General features: G+C 41.0%; 1 protein-coding gene across 9 annotated transcripts in view; it reads left to right on the forward strand.

Annotated features, from left to right (window-relative positions):
• The window catches only part of MYO9A (myosin IXA), a 282,647-nt gene extending 268,495 nt beyond the window's left edge, over window positions 1-14,152 (forward strand). For all 9 annotated transcript variants that reach the window (XM_045795282.2, XM_087856814.1, XM_045795281.2 and 6 more), the window contains 3 exons: window positions 6,117-6,319; window positions 8,612-8,754; window positions 9,425-14,152. In XM_045795282.2, coding sequence (XP_045651238.2) covers window positions 6,117-6,319; window positions 8,612-8,754; window positions 9,425-9,888 — 810 coding nt within the window. In that variant the 3' untranslated portion in view covers window positions 9,889-14,152. The remainder of the gene's footprint in view (window positions 1-6,116; window positions 6,320-8,611; window positions 8,755-9,424) is intronic.
• Window positions 14,153-18,107: the final 3,955 nt, after the last annotated feature.

Genomic DNA, 18,107 nt, shown 5'->3' on the forward strand with positions numbered 1-18,107 from the left:
ATTAGGTTTATAGTTTTTAGGATTTTTGCACCTGTGGTAGTGAGTAAAATTATCCTGTAATAGTCCTTTTAATATCCTTGTTATGTTCAGATATGAAGGTAATGCTGGCCTCTAAAAATGAGGTGGGAAAGAGTTCTTTTTTAAAAAACTTTTGTGGAAGAATTTGTCTTGTGGTTTGCTAGTAAAATCATCTGGGCCCGGAGTTTTCTTTCTGGAAAAGTTTTAAATTATAGATTCATTTTATAAGATTTTTCACATTTTTAAATTTCTTCTTTGACATTATTAATTACTTGGATTTTTGTGGAAATTTCTCCACTTCATATAAACTTTCAGATTTACTGACAAAGTAGTTCGTAGTAGCCTCTTAACTTTTTCATATCTACAAGATTTGTAGTAGTGTCCCTTTTTTCATTCCTGCCTTTGGTTATCTGTGAATTCTTATTTTTTCTTCATCAGTCTTGCTAGGGTTTTAAACTTTTTATTAGTCTTTTCAAAAAGTTACATATTGGCTTTGATCCTGTTTTTTCTAATGTTCATTTACTCTTATCTTTGTTTCCTTTTTTCTCCTTTGGTTTACTTTGTTATTCTTTACCTAGTTTCCTGAAATTGATGCTTATCTCTTTAATTTTTAATCTTTCTTCTTTTCTAATGTATGCACGTAAGGCTATAACTTTAAGGTAGGCAGTGTTAAAGTGTATCTTACGTATTTTGATACTGTTGTTCAAAATAATTTCTAATTTCCATTGTGATTTCTTCTTTGTCCATGGATATTTTAAAGTCTGTTTCTTAATTGCTGAATATATAGGGATTTTTAGTTTTCTTTTTGTGGTGATACTATCAGGAAATTTATTTTAAATTACTGTAAAGGTCAGATAAATTATTTTAACCCCTTGGAAATTTATTTTCTTGCTGTATGTGCTTTTAAATAGAGAATATTCTGAGGTTGTTAGATACTGAATTCTTTATGTCTGTTATATCACTTATATTTATCAAGTGGTTCCATTCTGTAGCGTTACTGGTTTGTGTGTACCCATTTGTTTTTTCTGTGCTAGTTATAGCTTTGTCTATTTCTTTGAGTATTTCTGTCAGTACGTTACTTTAAATTTTCAGAAGGCATTTCTTAGGTACTTCCAAATTTGGAAGTCTTCTATCTTCTTCATAATTTGAGCTTTTGTCATTGTGGAATATCCCTCTTCATCACAGGTAACACTTCTTACCTTAAAGTTTACTTTGTCTATAATTTATATAGCTACACCAGTTTTCTTTTGATTAGACATGCTGTGTCTTTTATTCCCATCTTTTTACTTTCAGCCTTTCTGAATTCTTACGTTTTATATGTGTCCCTCATAAACTTCATATACTTGGGTTTTCTTTACTAAGACAGTCTGACGGTTTTTAGATTTCAACTAGAACATTGACGCTATTTACATTTAATGTAATCTCTGATATATTGGGATTTAAATCTATTTTATTTTGTGCTTTTTATTCCTTCCTGATACATGTTCCTTTTCTTTATTGCCTTTTTTTTAGGTTTTTTTGTTTTGCCTTTTTCTTTTGATTACTTTTTATTCCATTTTTTCTCTTGTTAGTTTCAAGTTTTACACTTTTTTACTCTTTTTTTTTAATAGTTAACCTAAAGATTACGACATAAATCTATGACATCAAAGTCTGTTAATTTGTACTTTTATCTTTCTCGGATGATGTAAGGACTTTCATATGCTTCAGCTATTATGTGGTATAGTTGCTGTTGTTATTTTTAATTATCTGTATACTTTAAATCCAATACATTATTCTTATGTTTTATGTAATCAATATTCATTCAAAATTACTCACATGTTTTGTTTTCCTTCCTCTTCATTTATCACCCTAGCTTCTCTTCATTTTTTATATGCCCTTTAGTGCAGTCGTGTTGGTGACGCATTCTGTCCTAGTCTGTCTAAAAATGTCTTTATTTCAACTTCATTCTTGAAGGTGGTTTTGCTCTGCGTAGAATTCTAGATTGGCAGTTTCTTTCCTTTCATCACTGTAAACATACCATCTGTTGTGTTTTGTTTTCCATTATTTCTGTTGAAAAGTAATCTTTGAACCTCATAGTTTTTTTATTTGCATGTGTATATATAGTTTTCCATTTCATAACTCAGTTAATAATTGTTTTGAGTATAGTTAACACACAGTGTTACATTAGTTTGGGTGTACAACATAGTAATTCAACAAGTATATGTTCTATGCTCACCACAGGTGTATGCAGTGCTATTACGGGTAGTTACGGTACCACTGACGACGTTGCCTGTGCTGTACCATCCATCCCCGTGACTTATACAGTCCATAACTGGAAGCCTGGATCTTCCACTTTCCTTAACTCATCGATCTGCCCCCTTCCCTCTGGCAGCCATCAGTTTGTTCTCTATATTTATAGGTCTGATTCTGCTTTTTGTTTATTCATTTGCTTTGTTTTTTAGATTCCATATATAAGTGAAATCATGACTTTGTCTTTATCTGACTTTTTCACTTAGCATGATACCCTCTAGTTCCATCCAGTTGTCACAAGTGGCAAGATATCATCCTTTTTTATGACTGAATAATATTCCATTACTTCTTTATCCATTTATCAATCAATGGACACTTGGGCTTCTTATATAATTTTGCTATTGTAAATTAATGCTAGAATAACCATAGGGATGCATGTATCTTTTCAAATTAGTGTTTTCATTTTTTGGGGAGGGTGAATATTCAGTAGTAGAATTACTGGATCATATGGTTGTCCTACTTTTAAGTTTTTGAGGACCCTCCATACTGTTTTCCAAAGTGGCTGTACCAATTTACATTCCCACCAGTGGTGTAAGAAGGTCCTTTTTTCTCCACTACTTGTTATTTCTTGTCTTTTTGATTCTAGCCATTCTGACAGGTGCAAGATGGTATCTCATTGTGGTTTTGATTTGCATTTCCCTGATGATGAGTGATGTTGAGCAACTTTTCACATGTCTGTAGGCCACTTGTGTGTCTTCTTTGGAAAAATGTCCATTCAGGTCCTCTGCCCATTTTTAAATTGGATTATTTGTGTTTTGGTTTTGAATTGTGTAAGTTCCTTCTGTACTTTGGATATTAACCCCTTTTGTTTTGTTGCTGATTTCCTTCACTGTGCAAAGGCTTTTTATTTTGATGTAGTCCTAGTATTTATTTTTGCTTTTGTTTCCCTTACCTTAGGAGACATATCTAGAAAAATGTTGCTATGGCCGATGTCAGGGAAATTATTGCCTGTGTTCTCTTCTAGGAGTTTTATGGTTTCAGGTCTCACATTTAGGTCTTTAATCCATTTTGAGTTTATTTTTGTGTCTGGTGTGAGAAAGTGGTGCAGTTCATTTTTTTGCATGTAACTGTCCAGTTTTCCCAGCACCATTTGTTGAAGAGACAGTCTTTTTCCTGTTGTATATTTTTGCCTCCTTTGTTGTAAATTAATTGACCATATGAGATGGGTTTGTTTCTGGACTCTTTGTTATGTTCCGTTGATCTATGCAAGTACCATACAGTTTCTTATTACTGCAGCTTTGTAGTATCTTGAAATCTGGAATTGTGGTACCTCCAGTTTTTTTGTTCTTTCTCAAGATAGCTTTGGCTATTCAGGGTCTTTTATGATTCCCTAGAAATTTTAGTATTTGTTTTAGTTCTGTGAAAAATGCTTTGCTATTTTGATAGAGATCGCATTGACTCTGTAGATTGCTTTGAGTAGTATGGACATTTAGTGATACTAATTCTTCCAGTCCATGAGCATGGAATATATTTTCCACTTGTGTCATCTTCAGCTTCTTTCATCAGCGTTATATAGTTTTTGGAGTACAGATCTTTCACCTCTTTCATTAAATTTATTCCCAGGTACTTTAGTCTTTTAGATGCAATTGAAAGTGGAATTGTTTTCTTAATTTGTCTTTCTGCTACTTCATTATTAGTATATAGAAATTTAACTGATTTCTGAATATTAACTCTGTGTCCTTGTTGCAGGTGTACTTTTTTTCTGACTACTTTTAAGATTATCTCTTACCTTAGGGTGCCTGGGTGACTCAGTTAGGCATTCTGACTCCTGATTTCAGGTCATGATCTCAGGGTCATGAGATTGAGCCCTACATTAGGCTCTGTGCTCATCACTGAGTCTTCTTGTCCCTCTCCCTCTGCTCCTTCCCCTGCTCACCCTCTTGCTCTCTCTGTCATAAATAAATAAATCTTAAGATTATGTCTTGCCTTTAATTTTTAGCAGTTGTGTCTGTGTATGGACTTCTTTTTATTTATCTTCCTTAGAGTTTGAAGGCTTTCTTTAGTCAGTAGGTTGATATCTTTAATTGGTTTTGAAAAATGCTGTGTCATTATCTCTTCAGTATTCTACAGGATCACTCTCGTCTTCTGTTCTTTTTACATGTGGTAGATATTTTTACTGTGTCCTCTCTTTTACCTTCTTTTCTGAATTTTTTCAGGAAAAATTTTGTTTTCTCTGTTTGATTCTTTGTATTTTCTTCTGACTTAACTTCCAGTCTACTATTTCAACTATGTCTTTCTATCTCCTTCAGCATGGTTATTTTAAGTCTGTCTGGTAGCCACAATATCTGGAGTCATTGAGGGTTTCTGGGTTTTGTTGTTTCCACTAGTTTTCATTTACATTGTCTTGTCTCCTTTTGTGCTTGGTTACCTTTGATTATGTGTCATAAATAATATTTGAAAAACTATTTGTAAAAATATTTTGAGGCCTGAGAGGATATGATTTTCCTCCAAGGCATGTTTTCATTTTTTTCTGTTTTAGGGCACTAGCAATCTGGGGTACTTTAATCCAGTTTCAGGAATTACAGTTTTCTGGACCATTCAAATGACTTGAATCTAGGCGACAGTGTCCGCAAGGACTGTTATTTCAGCTTACACTTATGTTTAGGATGCAAACCTTGGGGATCCCAGTGTCAGGCATGGAGGATTTACCAGGCAGCAGTCCATACCCTTGTGTGGGTCTGGACTCCAGTTTTTATTTCTACCCCAGGGACTGGCAAACTTTTTCTGTAAAGGACCAGAGAGTAAATATTTTAGGCTTTGTGGACCATACAGTCTTTGATGCAACAGTCAATGCTGCCGTTGTTCGTGGGAAGAGCCTAGACAACGTGTGAATTGATGAGCATGAATATATTTCAGTAAAGCTTTATTTACAAAATCGGGCACAAGGCCAGATTTGGCCCAGGGCCATAGTTTGCTGACCCCTGCTGTAGTCTGTCAGAAGCTCTGCATAGATTCTCAGCCACCTCTTCTTAAATTTAGATTAGCCCTGAATGCCGAACTAGCCTCTCTTTGGTTTGCTTTGTTAACTAGCTCTGTAGTGCCTTCAAGAATATTTTGGGTTTTTTATGTTTGGTCCAGTTGCTCTCAGCAGGAGGTTTAATCTGAAATACCTAGTCTGGTATTATCAGACGCTAACGTCATATACAAGGTAACCAAATTAAAAGCAATGAGATTTTTTTCCCCTCTGATCTCAAGAAGGAAATTTCTTGAGGTGCTCTCAGAGAATCTCTCTCACTAGCATCCTGTGATATATAAACGACTTTTTTTTTTTAATGAAACTGACTTTTCAGGACATGTTTCTGTAGTCTTCCTAGAGAGATTGTGCATTCCAAGGTTAAAGTTACAGAGCAGTGTTGTCCGTCGAACTTTGTAGGATGATGGAAATGTTCTGTATCTTGCACTGTTCAGTAGGGTAGCCACTAGCCACCTGTGGCTATTGAGCACTTGAAATGTGACTAGTATGAATACAGAACTAAAATTTTGCTTTTATTTAATTTTAACTGATTTAAATTTGAATAGCTATTTGTGGATACTTAGTTTGGAGTGGACAAAGCTTAGATTAAATAAATAATCTCCTCTCAGTGCATAATGTGTTCCTATAGTCCCAATCCACCGAAGTGTCCATTTTCCAGTGCTCTTGTAAGGAATTTTTAATCTAAATGTGTTTGATGGACAGTATCTTCTAAATATCTGAGGCCTTGCAGAATGTTTCCATTTATTCCTACCCTTCACCTGGTGTGATGGAAGTACACTTGTTATCCTAAATGCGGTCACTCAGTTTACTTGCTAACACGTATTTTTCTTTGCAGGGTAAGGGGCGACTTCGTCGAGGAAACTATCCAAGTCCATCCTCTCCTGTTGTAGCTCGGTTGCCCTCCATGTCTGATGTCCCAGAAGAGACCTTGACTAGTGAAGCAGCTATGGAGACTGATATCACAGAACAGCAGCAGGCAGCTATGCAGCAAGAGGAGAGGGTACTGACTGAGCAGATCGAGAACCTACAGAAAGAGAAGTGAGTTTCCAGGAGGAAAGGGAGCTACCAGTTATTACCCGTTTTCATTTTCTTCATTCTGTGCTCTCTTGATTTTTCCCTTTTTTTTTTTTTAAGATTTTATTATTTATTTATTTGACAGAGAGAGAGAGACAGCCAGCGAGAGAGGGAACACAAGCAGGGGGAGTGGGATAGGAAGAAGCAGGCTCCCAGCGGAGGAGCCTGATGTGGGGCTCGATCCCAGAACGCCGGGATCACGCCCTGAGCTGAAGGCAGACGCTTAACGACTGAGCCACCCAGGCGCCCCTTGATTTTTCCTTATTCATTAAATATCCCTTGTGTCAAGCACTGTATCAGGTAATACAGGGGATGCAAAGATGGCAAAGACATGTTGCCTGGAGTCAGGTAATAGCGTGAAGAGTTGTCATGTTAGCGAAGGAAGCTCCATGAGCAGGGAGACCTGAAGCGTCTTCAGTGAAAGTGCTGGAGAAGGCTGGGATAAGGTGTGTCAGTCTTAGCCAGGATTCCTGACAGGTCTGAGACCAGCCTCATTGAACAGAGTGGTCTTTAAAAGGAGGAGTAAGGATTCCTGAGCTAAGACAAAGTCCCTTTCAGGAATGGGTATTATTCAGAACTCCCTAAAGTGAGACACCTGCGTGGCTCAGTCGGTTAAGTGTCTTCCTTCAGCTCAGGTCACGATCCCAGAATACTGGGATCAAGGCCTGCATGGGACTCCTTGCTGGGCGGGGAGCCTGCTTTTCCCTCTGCCTGCTGCTCCCCCTGCTTGCGCTCGCTTGCTCTCTCTCTGACAAATAAAATCTTAAAAAAAGAAAAAGAACTCCCTAAAGAAGGTTATTATCTGAAGATCAGTATAGCCGTGGGGCCACCAACTGGATGGTCAGGGTAAGGCAGCAATTCTAGTGGTGCTGGGATAAAGGTAGGGAAATTGGTTGCAATTTAGGAGAGAGACAGTCCGCTCTGTGCCTTCTACCATCACTGGAGCAAGGGTAGGTAACGGTAACGCTGCATCTTGGGGATAATATGGACATGCTACAGTTCTTTTTGAGGTGTGTACTGGTTCTTATTGACAACAGAGACTCTTTAAAGTTTTAAGGGGATTTTTGTTCCTGAGTTCCAGGATCCCAGGTCTGAGAGCTTGATGCATTAGGGGACATATGAGTCTGTTAAAGTACTTTTCGCCGTTCAGGATTGATTTTAGAATTTTGTTAAGATAAAAAAGCAGCTGGGGCTCACCTGTGCAGAACACAGTAAGGCAGAAGTGGTGCACAATGACTAGGGGCTAGCTATCTGATTTGAAAAGAGGACCGCACTACCATTTTGATGAAAATGGTATTGAAGGTATTGAAGGATGAATAGTTTGAGCTAGGTAGAGTAGAAGCAAAGCTAAGAAGGTTCTGAAAGAGAGGAGACTTGATGAGAAAGGGAGTAAGAATTGGAAGGATAAGGAGGTTGTGGACAGTTTGGGACTCAGAGCTGGTATATTTCCAGGTAGCAACAAACTCTAAGATCTGCCCATTGGAGAAAGTTGCCCACATAACACGAAGGAAAGGTGGTTAGAAGTAGCAGACACAAAGACACGTCGGTGTGAGAGTACTGAAGTGAGCTTTTACGAAGGTGTTTATTGACATAGATCAGGGTAACATCAAGTAGTAGTGAGAAAGCAAGATTTAGGAACCAAGTACCAAGACTTGAGGGAGCAAGGGGGCACAACTGAGAGGTAGGTGGGTGCCTGATGAAGAGGAGTAGAGAATGCTGTGAGTGGACGTGGCGTAAGCAGCAAAGGACAGAAAAGATCAGCAGTGTTTTACTTCGTCAGAGGTCTCTCTGTGGTTACGGTAGAGGATATCGTCGGTAGTCAGTTAGTGCCGGGGGTTCATGGAAAATAGTTAAAGAGCTGGAAGGAATCTTAGAGATTATCTCATGTCATCTCTCTGTTTTGTGGATGAGGAGGCTGAGGTTCAGGGAGAGGAAAGTACTTTCCCAATGCATTATGTATGAGTTTAGAGTGAGTTTAGAACCCCGATCTCTTTATTATCAGCCCAGAGTTCATTTTACCAAAATATCTTACAGCTGCAGCATCTTTTCCCACCTCACTCTTTGCTCTAATATAGGTCCCAGCCTTTGCGTTTATAGCCTTGTGGCTTACCAGTCTTTATCACCACGTTGGATGGAAACAGTAGGAAATGTGACTGTTTTGCTACTTAAATTTCTTTCATCATAAGTCTTTTTTTCCTGTTGTCTTCTTTCCTCTTCTTATCAAACGCTAGTGGATTTCTTGATTATATCTTACAGGGAGGAGCTAACGTTTGAGATGCTTGTACTAGAACCCCGTGCTTCTGATGATGAAACCCTTGAGTCTGAGGCCTCCATTGGGACTGCTGATAGCTCAGAAAATTTGAATATTGAGTCTGAAGGTGCCATCTCTGAGAAATCAGGTAAATGAACATATTAGACCAAAGACTCCAGATTTGTTTTGCAAGAGAGGAATAAAGATTCCCAAGCTAAAACAGAATCCTTTTCAAGAATGCCTGACCTTATGTGAGAGGGTGACAAAGTCCTAAGGAGTTAAAATATACTGATCTTTGCGAAGCTTCCATTATATATTGTTCATCAGACCAAACATTTAATGTAATGCAGTTTTTTGTCAATTTAATGTTTTCTCCTCTGTTTACCACAGAGAAAACCCAATGATCACAACATACGCTGTCTTACTGACCCTTGATCCATGTTCTAAAGGTGGTTGATAGGAGTTGCGCCCTGCTGAGAGATGGGCCTATACCAAAGGAGGTATTTAACTACCTGACATGTCTCAGGGAGACATAGAATTACTACATATCTTGGCAGTATTTTAAATGATAGTGACAGCTGTAGGCCTCTCCTAATGGCGTAGTGGAACTCCAGACTTCTTGGGGTTGATTCTTAAATGATATATGTAGAAATGGATAACTTCTCAGGCTATAACTGTGGACAGAGTATAGATCAGCCTGCACCCTTCAGACCTCAACCCGCCCATCACATGGGAATGGTATGAAACCTATTCATTGTGGGACGATTTGCCTTCGAGGAAATTGTCATTTATAGCTTTGATCTTTTCTTTTGAATCAGAGAGAAGCTTAGCCCTTAGCTCCTTGAAGGCAGCTGGCAAATGTGAACCTTCAAGCAAGTTACGAAAGCAGCTAAAAAAGCAGCAAGACTCTTTGGATTCAGTGGACTCTTCAGTCTCTACTTTGTGTTCGTCTAACGCTGCATCTTCTCATGGGACCAGAAAACGATTTCAGATTTATTCTAAATCTCCATTCTACCGAGCTGCCTCAGCTGGAGAGGCCCTGGGAATGGAAGGGCCATTGGGCCAGACCAAATCCCTGGAAGACAGGCCTCAATTCATCAGCAGAGGAACCTTCAACCCTGAAAAGGGCAAACAAAAATTAAAGAATGTGAAAAACTCACCTCAGAAAACCAAAGAGACCCCAGAGGGGACAGTCGTGTCTGGCCGCAGGAAAACTGTGGACCCAGACTCCAGCTCCACCCAACAGCTAGCTCTCTTTGGAAATAATGAGTTTATGGTCTGAACTGGCAGCTGTGTGTCCCTTCATGGCTACAGAGTGGTAAACACCTCTCATCTTTGAGGCCTCTTCTCATCCCCTCGTCCACAATAGTCCACCGTCATTGTGGTCCTGCCTCTTGCCCAAGCATACGACCAAGAACTTGTGTGCTAATTTCCTGGGCCTCCTGAAGAAGCAGAAAGGCCTCTTTGAAGCCTGCTGGGGATGGTGCCAGCTGTGCCTTGGCTGCTGTATTTGACTGGAGATTTCACTAAACAGAGCCACCTGGGACCTGGGGATTTGGGTCAGTTGTGGAGGTCTTCCAAGTTGCCTCTCCTCCATCCTCTTTTCCTTCCCAGATGTGGGTGTTGAACTGGAGGGGGGACATGGTGGGCCTGAGGGAGCCACTGATTTTTGACATTTGAAGAAAACATATAAATCTTTCTTAACCGTGAAAGCAAAAGCCTTTGGGTTTATTTTGGGATAGTTAGGAGCTGGGGTAGAATATAATTTTTTTCCAAGGATTTATAAACAAAAAGCCTAAGCCCTCTATTTTAAGATTTTTGAAAAATACTCCATGTTATAATCTGGGGAAAGTAAAAAAGTAATTGTTTCCATGAAGCCATCAGAGCATGTCTCAGACATCTGGTTACATGATGAAGAAAAGAGTATATGTTTTGTTTTTTGATGGTGTTCAGTGTCATAATAATGCTGGTTTCACTCCTCGTTAGTTCCTGCCAAATATATTGCATGGGCTGGAGTTGCAGCTGCCCTACTGTTCTCCTACTTCCTGGTCCTAGGATTAGGTTCCTCTAATTTTTTTAAGTATCTCAGAGACATGGTGATCCCTAAACAGGGGGTCTCATCCTAATCCACCCAGACTCTCCTCTTTGTATAGATTACACTGAAGATTGCATATGATCCTGCTTGTCTGCTGGTGGGTTTCCACCACAAACTCAGCCAAGTAATGTGACCATCTAATCACTTCTCCCAGAACATTCATACACAACACTGCATGGATAAGTGTTAACAGAAAGCTGCCAAAAACATAAAAGAGTTTTTACTATAACCATCTAGCTAGTATCTTCTTTTCCTCAGACCATCAGTATTAAATAGATGAAAAAATCAAGGACTACTTGAAGCTATTTTTGTTAATATTCTGGTTTCTGAAGTTTACTGTAAATACATATGTATAGTATGCATATTTCTTTTTAACCTTATGCTTTCCTCCTCCTGGTGGATTTCTTCCCACAGATTAGGGGCTGTTGGGATAGGGGTGAGGGCCACTATCCCTGGGCTGAGGGGGAAATCAGACCATCTTTTCCACCACTGGGTGTCTCCATACACCTGAGCTATAAGAGCATTTTAAGCTTCTTAGCATTTGTGCGATTAGAAATCTGTTTTTGCTATTTATGATATATGGAAGATGAAACATGATACTCTTTCTTGAGATAAGTATGTGAAAATGTTTATTTTTAAAGTTACTAAATGCATCTTGTCTAACTACCACGTGCACTGTTCTGAAAAAGAGCCTTTACCATCTGTAACCTGAATTTTGGTTATTCTTTCTTTTCATACTTCTTCAATTTGAAGTTGTGGAAATATTAAGACTTTTGTTAAGGCAGATTCTCTCCTGTTACACAACACTGAACCTCATGTCACTGCCTCAGTGGTTATTGTCAAGCCCCAGAGGTCAGGCTTAGAACATCATTCTGAGCGGCAGCTAAAGGTAGCAGGAGTCTTACCTCTCCCTGGTTTGGTTTCAGAAATGAGCTAGGGGAAGGAATCTTTTTAAATCTCCAGAATGATGATGGTTGTGAGTAAGTGTTACATTTTCTGTCCCGCAAACATCTGCCACCTTGTTCCTGCTGAGGAGTCATAAATGTAAAGCCTTTTAAAAATCAGAACTTTGGAGAATCTCCTAGAGGAAAATCCAGCCCCTCAGCATGGTTGGGTCCAAGTGGGACTTCTGGGGCCCCGGGGCCCCAAGCTGGGCTGTGCAGGCTGTTTCAGTATTCCTGCTGGACACTGACTGCTACTCTCTACTTGCTCCACGACATTGGTTCAATACCGTACGAGAAAGAGATGACCTCTGTTGGATAATTTCCTTTGGCCCCAAGGAACAGCCTGGAGAACACATCTTGGCATATGTTCTCCCTTCTATATTTTTGCAGATTTTCTTTTTTTGTTTCTTTGGAAAATAAGTTTTTGGCAGTTAAAAAAACAAAACTATAGGTCACTTTATAGGAACTAGGCAATGGATGTTAAGAGACTTTATATTTCTCAGGGACCTGAAACCTGAACTTGGATAAAATTAAATAAAAAAAACCTTGTTTTTTGGTTGCTAGATTTGTGGATTTCTAGTCCTTTAACAAACTGCCAGAATGGGAGGGATGTGGGGGGGAGAGATCCACACAATCGTAAGAATGGAGAGCAAGTGTGAGACCCTCCCTTTGAAGGAAAGAAAGCTTTTCTTCTCATAGGATAACAAGTATTGTTGGCCTGATAAAGAGATGAAGCCATAACTCTTAAAAACTGTCGGAACCAAGTGCTGTATCTTCTTCCCTCTGGTCTTAACTGGTCCCCTCCATGGTTAAAGTTATGTCACCACCAAGTGATGCTGTATTATAATCACTTAGGATGAAGATGTTTAACGTTCATATACGTCACAGCTGTGCTGCCCATTGCTTCTCCCTTGCTTTTCTTTGATCTCAGATGCCACAGACAAAATCCCTGCATCTGTGCAGCAATGGGGCAGCCCCACATTTGGAGCCCATACTCCAAAATACAGAAGAATTCTGTTTATATCACACATTCCCGGCCCCAAACAAAGCCTGAATTTTCACTTCTCCACATTAGAGCCAACTATCCCTTATCATGGAAACTGTAATAGAAGCAGGGAAGTATACTTTTAAGGGTACATTGTGTGTCTTTAAGTGAAGCAAATCTGTTTAACAGCAAGGATCAGGGAGACATACTTAGTTTGTAATGTACTTCCTGCCATTTTAATTCCTTCGTCACTCTGGGCTTCTGTAAACACAAAGGAGATGCAGACTTCCCAGTATGGGCCTTGAAGAGACAGAGGGACCTGAAGTCAGGGGCCGGGCTACCAGAGAGGCCCTACCTCCTCATGCTTTGGAAACCAGCTGCGGCTCTTACCCTGCTGCTGGAGGGTTGTGGAGACTTCTGTGTTCCATGACCGTGGGGCTGTTTTCACTGTCAAAGACAAGAGAGGGGATCCTAGAAGCAACATGCTGCAAAGAAGAGGTCCAGCAAGGTTCTGCAGGCCCACTTCGGGGACTGTGGGCCATGTTTTTTTGTTTTTTGTTTTTTAACTATAACGAATGTGTACCTTTCACAAGCACTTTGGTGAACTAGAGAAGAAATTCTCAGGATGTGTTCAAAGCTAAGAGACTTTTGATTTTAAAAAGAAATATCATCCAGATGGCTTTCCTCATTCTCCTCTTTTTCCCGCTTGTTGGGGGAGCTAGGCATGGGGCATGCATCATTCTGTGTTGACAAGTGCGTTATGTCTATCCATAATTTTGTGACAGTTCCCCAGCACTGTCCCCCAGTAACACCATGCTAGCCTTGGTAGTAAAAGTCCTTGGTATTTGAGGGAGTCCTGGGCCTTTCTGTGCCCCTCAAATACTTTTAACCACTTTTCTCTGGAATCACTCCCACATTTGATTCGGTGTGAAAAGGTAACAGCGAAATGATGATTGTGGAGATGAATCTATTAGGTCATGTTGGTCTCTTGGTTAAAACTTTTCAAAAAAGCCACACGAAGGGGCCTATCACCTTGCTATTCATTTATAATTAATACCTATTTATCAGCCCTCTTAGGTCATATAAAAGTTGCACCTTTTGAACCAAGTAATTGTATTTACTAGGGGAAAGGTGTGGATTACAGATTAGTATTATATTATTTTAATGGATTTAAAGTAATTTATAAGTATGCTGAGTGTAAATTTTTAAGACTATGTATTGTAAAAGGACATATCCTGTGAAATATAATATCATTTTACTGTTTAACAGAATAATTCTATAAAAAGAATGATTTATCTCACCCACGGAACTGATTCCATTCCTGATGCAATCAACAGGCACTTTGTAATTTCCTTTTGGGTTGGTTTTTGGGTTTTGTTTTTTTTTTTTGGAGGGGGGAGCAAGACATCATCTGTGTAAAGTGCAGTTTGTGTCACTCAAAATATGCACTGTATAGCTAACGAAAGCAGCTTGATGAACAAATCACTCCATGGCTCATTAAAGAACAAAGCTTCCAGAAGCAGCAATACGTGTGGTTTGTTTTCTGACCATCCTGGCTCCCACCCCAACTCACTCCAGTCCCGCTCCAAGGAACAGCAATGATTTTTGTTTGTTAAACTGATTTTTGTTTGTTAAGCTGATTTTTGTTTAAGGAAAGGACTGAGTCCCAAAGTGATAAAGTACAGAAGCAGTGATTATTGGAACTCCACTGAATTCAAGGGAAGGTGAGATTCAAGGTGTTAGTTTTCTGTAATAGATGCTAGCTGCTGGCTGTTAAGACTTCGTGTAATCAGCTAGAGCTAGGTGGACAGCGAAGACGTTAAGTCTACAGTTAGGATCCTCACCAAGAAACCTATGAGGAAGTAGCAACAGCTGCTAGTAGAGGCCCAGGAATTCATCCCTAGGTTGTCATTTTCATTCTGCTGCCATGTTGTGTGACTTTGGGAAAGTCGTGAGCCCTTTCTGGGTGTCAGTTTTCCCATCTGGAAATGAGTTCTCCTCCTCAGGTTTACTTCTCTGTGTAACTCCTACTGACTCTCAGGTCTCAGTGCAAAAGGCAGTTTACTGGAAATTTCCTCTTCCCCCTTGAACTGGATTAGATGTCTTGTGTTCTCAGCAGTGCTCAGTATTTGTGGCATCAAAAAAAAACAGGGGCGTCTGGGAGACTCAGTTGGTTAAGCGTCTGCCTCCGGCTCAGGCCATGATCCCAGGGTCCTGGGATCGAGCCCCATAGCTGGCTCTCAGCCTGCTTCCTCCCGTCCCTCTGCCTGCCGCTCCCCCTGCTTGTGCTCTCTTCTCTCTCTCCTCTCTCTGTCAAATAAATAAATAAATAAATAAATAAATAAATAAATAACTGTTTGATATAAACTTCCCAACGCAAGAAATGTGCTATCTTGCTGACTCAGATCTCCAGTACCTAATAAAAGGTGCCCTTGCTTAAATACTGGATGAGCAGGTTGAATGAGACTGGGGGTTCCCAAATGCCAAACTAGGTCTAAAGTGAAATGGAAATTTATTCAGTTTTTAAAATCTTGAGGTCATTTTCCCATTTCTTTTTTGCATTGTTTACATTTTTGCATTAAGTTTACGTCAAAATGATAAGGATAGTGAATTCTTAAAGTTTCTTTAATTGGCCAAGTAAAATCTAGAAATGCCATTTTTAAAATGTACCCCTGTGGTAACCAAATCTACAACAAACCTTCCCAATGCTTCTTTGGCATCTTTGGGTCTCTCTCTGCATTTTCTACCACCAAATAGTCCCTTAGGGTGGAAGAGGATGACTGTCTCACAAATCTGAAAACTGCAGTTGAAAAGAAAGGCCCAGATAGGTCCACAGAGACTGTCTCTGTGTGCTTCATAACCAAAGACATTTCTGGCTTTGAGGGCAAAAAAGCTTTCACAGTATCCCCTCTCCTAGCAACAGCCCTAAATGCAATGAAAGCTGTTATCCATTCGAATTTCAATGGGGCCAATTTACAGCAAAACGTTGAATAAATCCTGAGATCAACTGAGCTCTGTATTAGGAAAATAAGAGACACTTGTGTATTTCAGGTGAGAGGACATAATACAGGAATTAGGGGTTTAACAATACACACTGGAAGAACCAGAGAAATGAAGATCAGAGGAGCTCTCGCAGAAGGTTGAGAAAGCCAACACAGATCTCAGCCGAAAGATCCAAAGTGAAGAGCTTGCCTGGAAGCTACTGCAGTTCTAAAGAAGCCTGCCTGGGGGCGCCTGGGTGGCGCAGTCGTGGAGCATCTGCCTTCCGCTCAGGGCATGATCCCAGCGTTCTGGGATTGAGCCCCACGTCAGGCTCTTCCGCTGGGAGCCTTCTTCTTCCTCTCCCACTCCACCTGCGTGTGTTCCCTCTCTGGCTGTCTCTCTCTGTTAAATAAATAAAATCTTAAAAAAAAAAAAAGAAATAAAGAAGCCTGCCTGAAATCTCCTTCCCACACAGCTGGCTCAACAGCCTCCAGAGAGGAATGACTGCAGCGCTTACCTTCCAAGGCTCACGTGAGTGCCTGACTTCCATTAGCGAGCCATAGGGGGAAGAGGATCCTGGGAAACTCAGTTCCTGGCATCTCTGCAGTGGAGACAAGCCCTTAGAAGGGGGTGGTATTGATGCCAGGTTGACAGCAGCTAATCCAGTTTATATACCTCCTCTTCGTCTCCAAGACTTCTTCCTGGGGATCCTCTTCCAGTGTGGAATTGCTGTGCGCACACATCCCAGACACCAGCCCGTGGGCTTCACCAGGCCACCTCTGCACACCTGTGTTCTGAGATGCATGACTGTAGGGTAATGCCCAGGGCCTATCTGGTCCTAGTTCAGCCCTCTTTCTTGCTACAGCGCCTTTGCTCAGGCTTTCTACATGCAGGCCTTTAAACCCGAAGGGTGAAATTTTGATAGGGGACTGGTTGTATAATGGCATTATAGACATTAGATGGCTTGACTAACAGGCAAGGCTGCTGCTTTTAGAAGATCAAGAATATGGGGCACCTGGGTGGCACAGTCGGTTGGGAGTCTGACTCTTCAATTTGGCTCTGATCATGGTCTCAGGGTTGTGGGATTGAGCCCTGCATCAGACTACGTGCTGGGCGTGGAGCCTGCTTCGGATTCTCTCTCTCTCTCCCTCTTCCTCTGCCCCTCCTCCCTGCTCTATCTGTATATCTATCTCTGTATCTGTATATAAAGCAGATCAAGAATAGTTTAAGTGCTCAAGTGGGAAGGGCTCAAGCCGGGCAATACTGGCCATACTCTTGTCTCTTCAGGCAACAGCCTAGCTACTGTCATTTCCAGAGCAGAGTGTCCCGAACCACCTCCTTCCATCAGGGCAGGATAGCTCTGTGAGCTGGGAGGATTCATACACAGGCCAAAGGGCAAGAAACTCCCGGGATTTCACAGATTTTTTACATGGCCTTCTTCTTGTGACTTCAAGCACTTCTTCTTGGAGGGGCGGGGGGCTGGGACAGGGATGGCGGTGCCGGAATTCAGCGGAGTTAAGTAGAGTCACACCAGGGTTCAAGTTCTCTCCCAGCCTCAGTTTTTTCATTTATCACTGGGGATGACTGGTCCCTGTCCCAGAGCTAATCTGAGGACTGAGTGACAATGCCCATTCCGCACTCAGTCCACTGCCTGGTGTGGCATCAAGTGCCCCACGCAAGTTCGCTTTTTGCATTACTGTCATTTCCTCGGGCTTTGGGGTCTGTCTTTGCAAAGGAGGAAGTTTGTCTGAGCATCTCTCCCTAAGGGATTAAGAAGTGATAGAGATTCCCCTTCTAAAAAGGTGCCTGTAGCTGCCTGGCGTTGAGTCGGATGTGCTCACCCTTTGTTTACAGAGGGGTGAGCAAGGGCAGGAAGAGAAACACCGAGAGAGAGCCCGTGGGGTGGTGGGCCCCATCTGGAGAGAGGCCGGGTTTGGACTCCTGTGGGAGATTGTGAAGCTGGGCTTGAATTTGTGGCTCCTGGACTCTGCCTTGGCATGTTACCCAGATGGAACCCAAGAGCCTCACTCATTCCTTCAGTGTCCTCCTTTAACGCATTTGTTTTCTTGGTTTTATTTTTTTTCATTTTTTTATTGAGATTTAACATAATACAGTAAAGCGCGCGAATCTTAAGTGCGCAGCTCAATTAAGTTTTATGAATGAGTGAATTTGTGAAACCACCACCTAGGTCAAAATCAAGAACATTTCTAGCCAGCAGAGGCTCCTCTGGGCCCTTTCCCGACCACCCCACCTCCCTACCCCAGAGATCAACACTGTTCCAGCTTCTGCCACCACCGGTTAGTCTTGCCTGTTCGTCAACTTTGTGTAAGCAGAAGCTATGCCTGGCAAAGTTCTTTCGTTCTACTTCTGTGTCTGAGAAATTCATCCATGCTGTCACATGTGTTGGTAGTTCATTCTTCTTGATTGCTGTTTTCCATTAAAATGAATATACCACAATTTATTAATTCATCCTACTGCCGATAGTCAGGGGCTAT

This window comes from Ursus americanus, chromosome 28 (genome assembly GCF_024610735.1).
Source record: "Ursus americanus isolate L20-20 chromosome 28, mUrsAme1.1.p, whole genome shotgun sequence".
NCBI lineage: Eukaryota > Metazoa > Chordata > Mammalia > Carnivora > Ursidae > Ursus > Ursus americanus.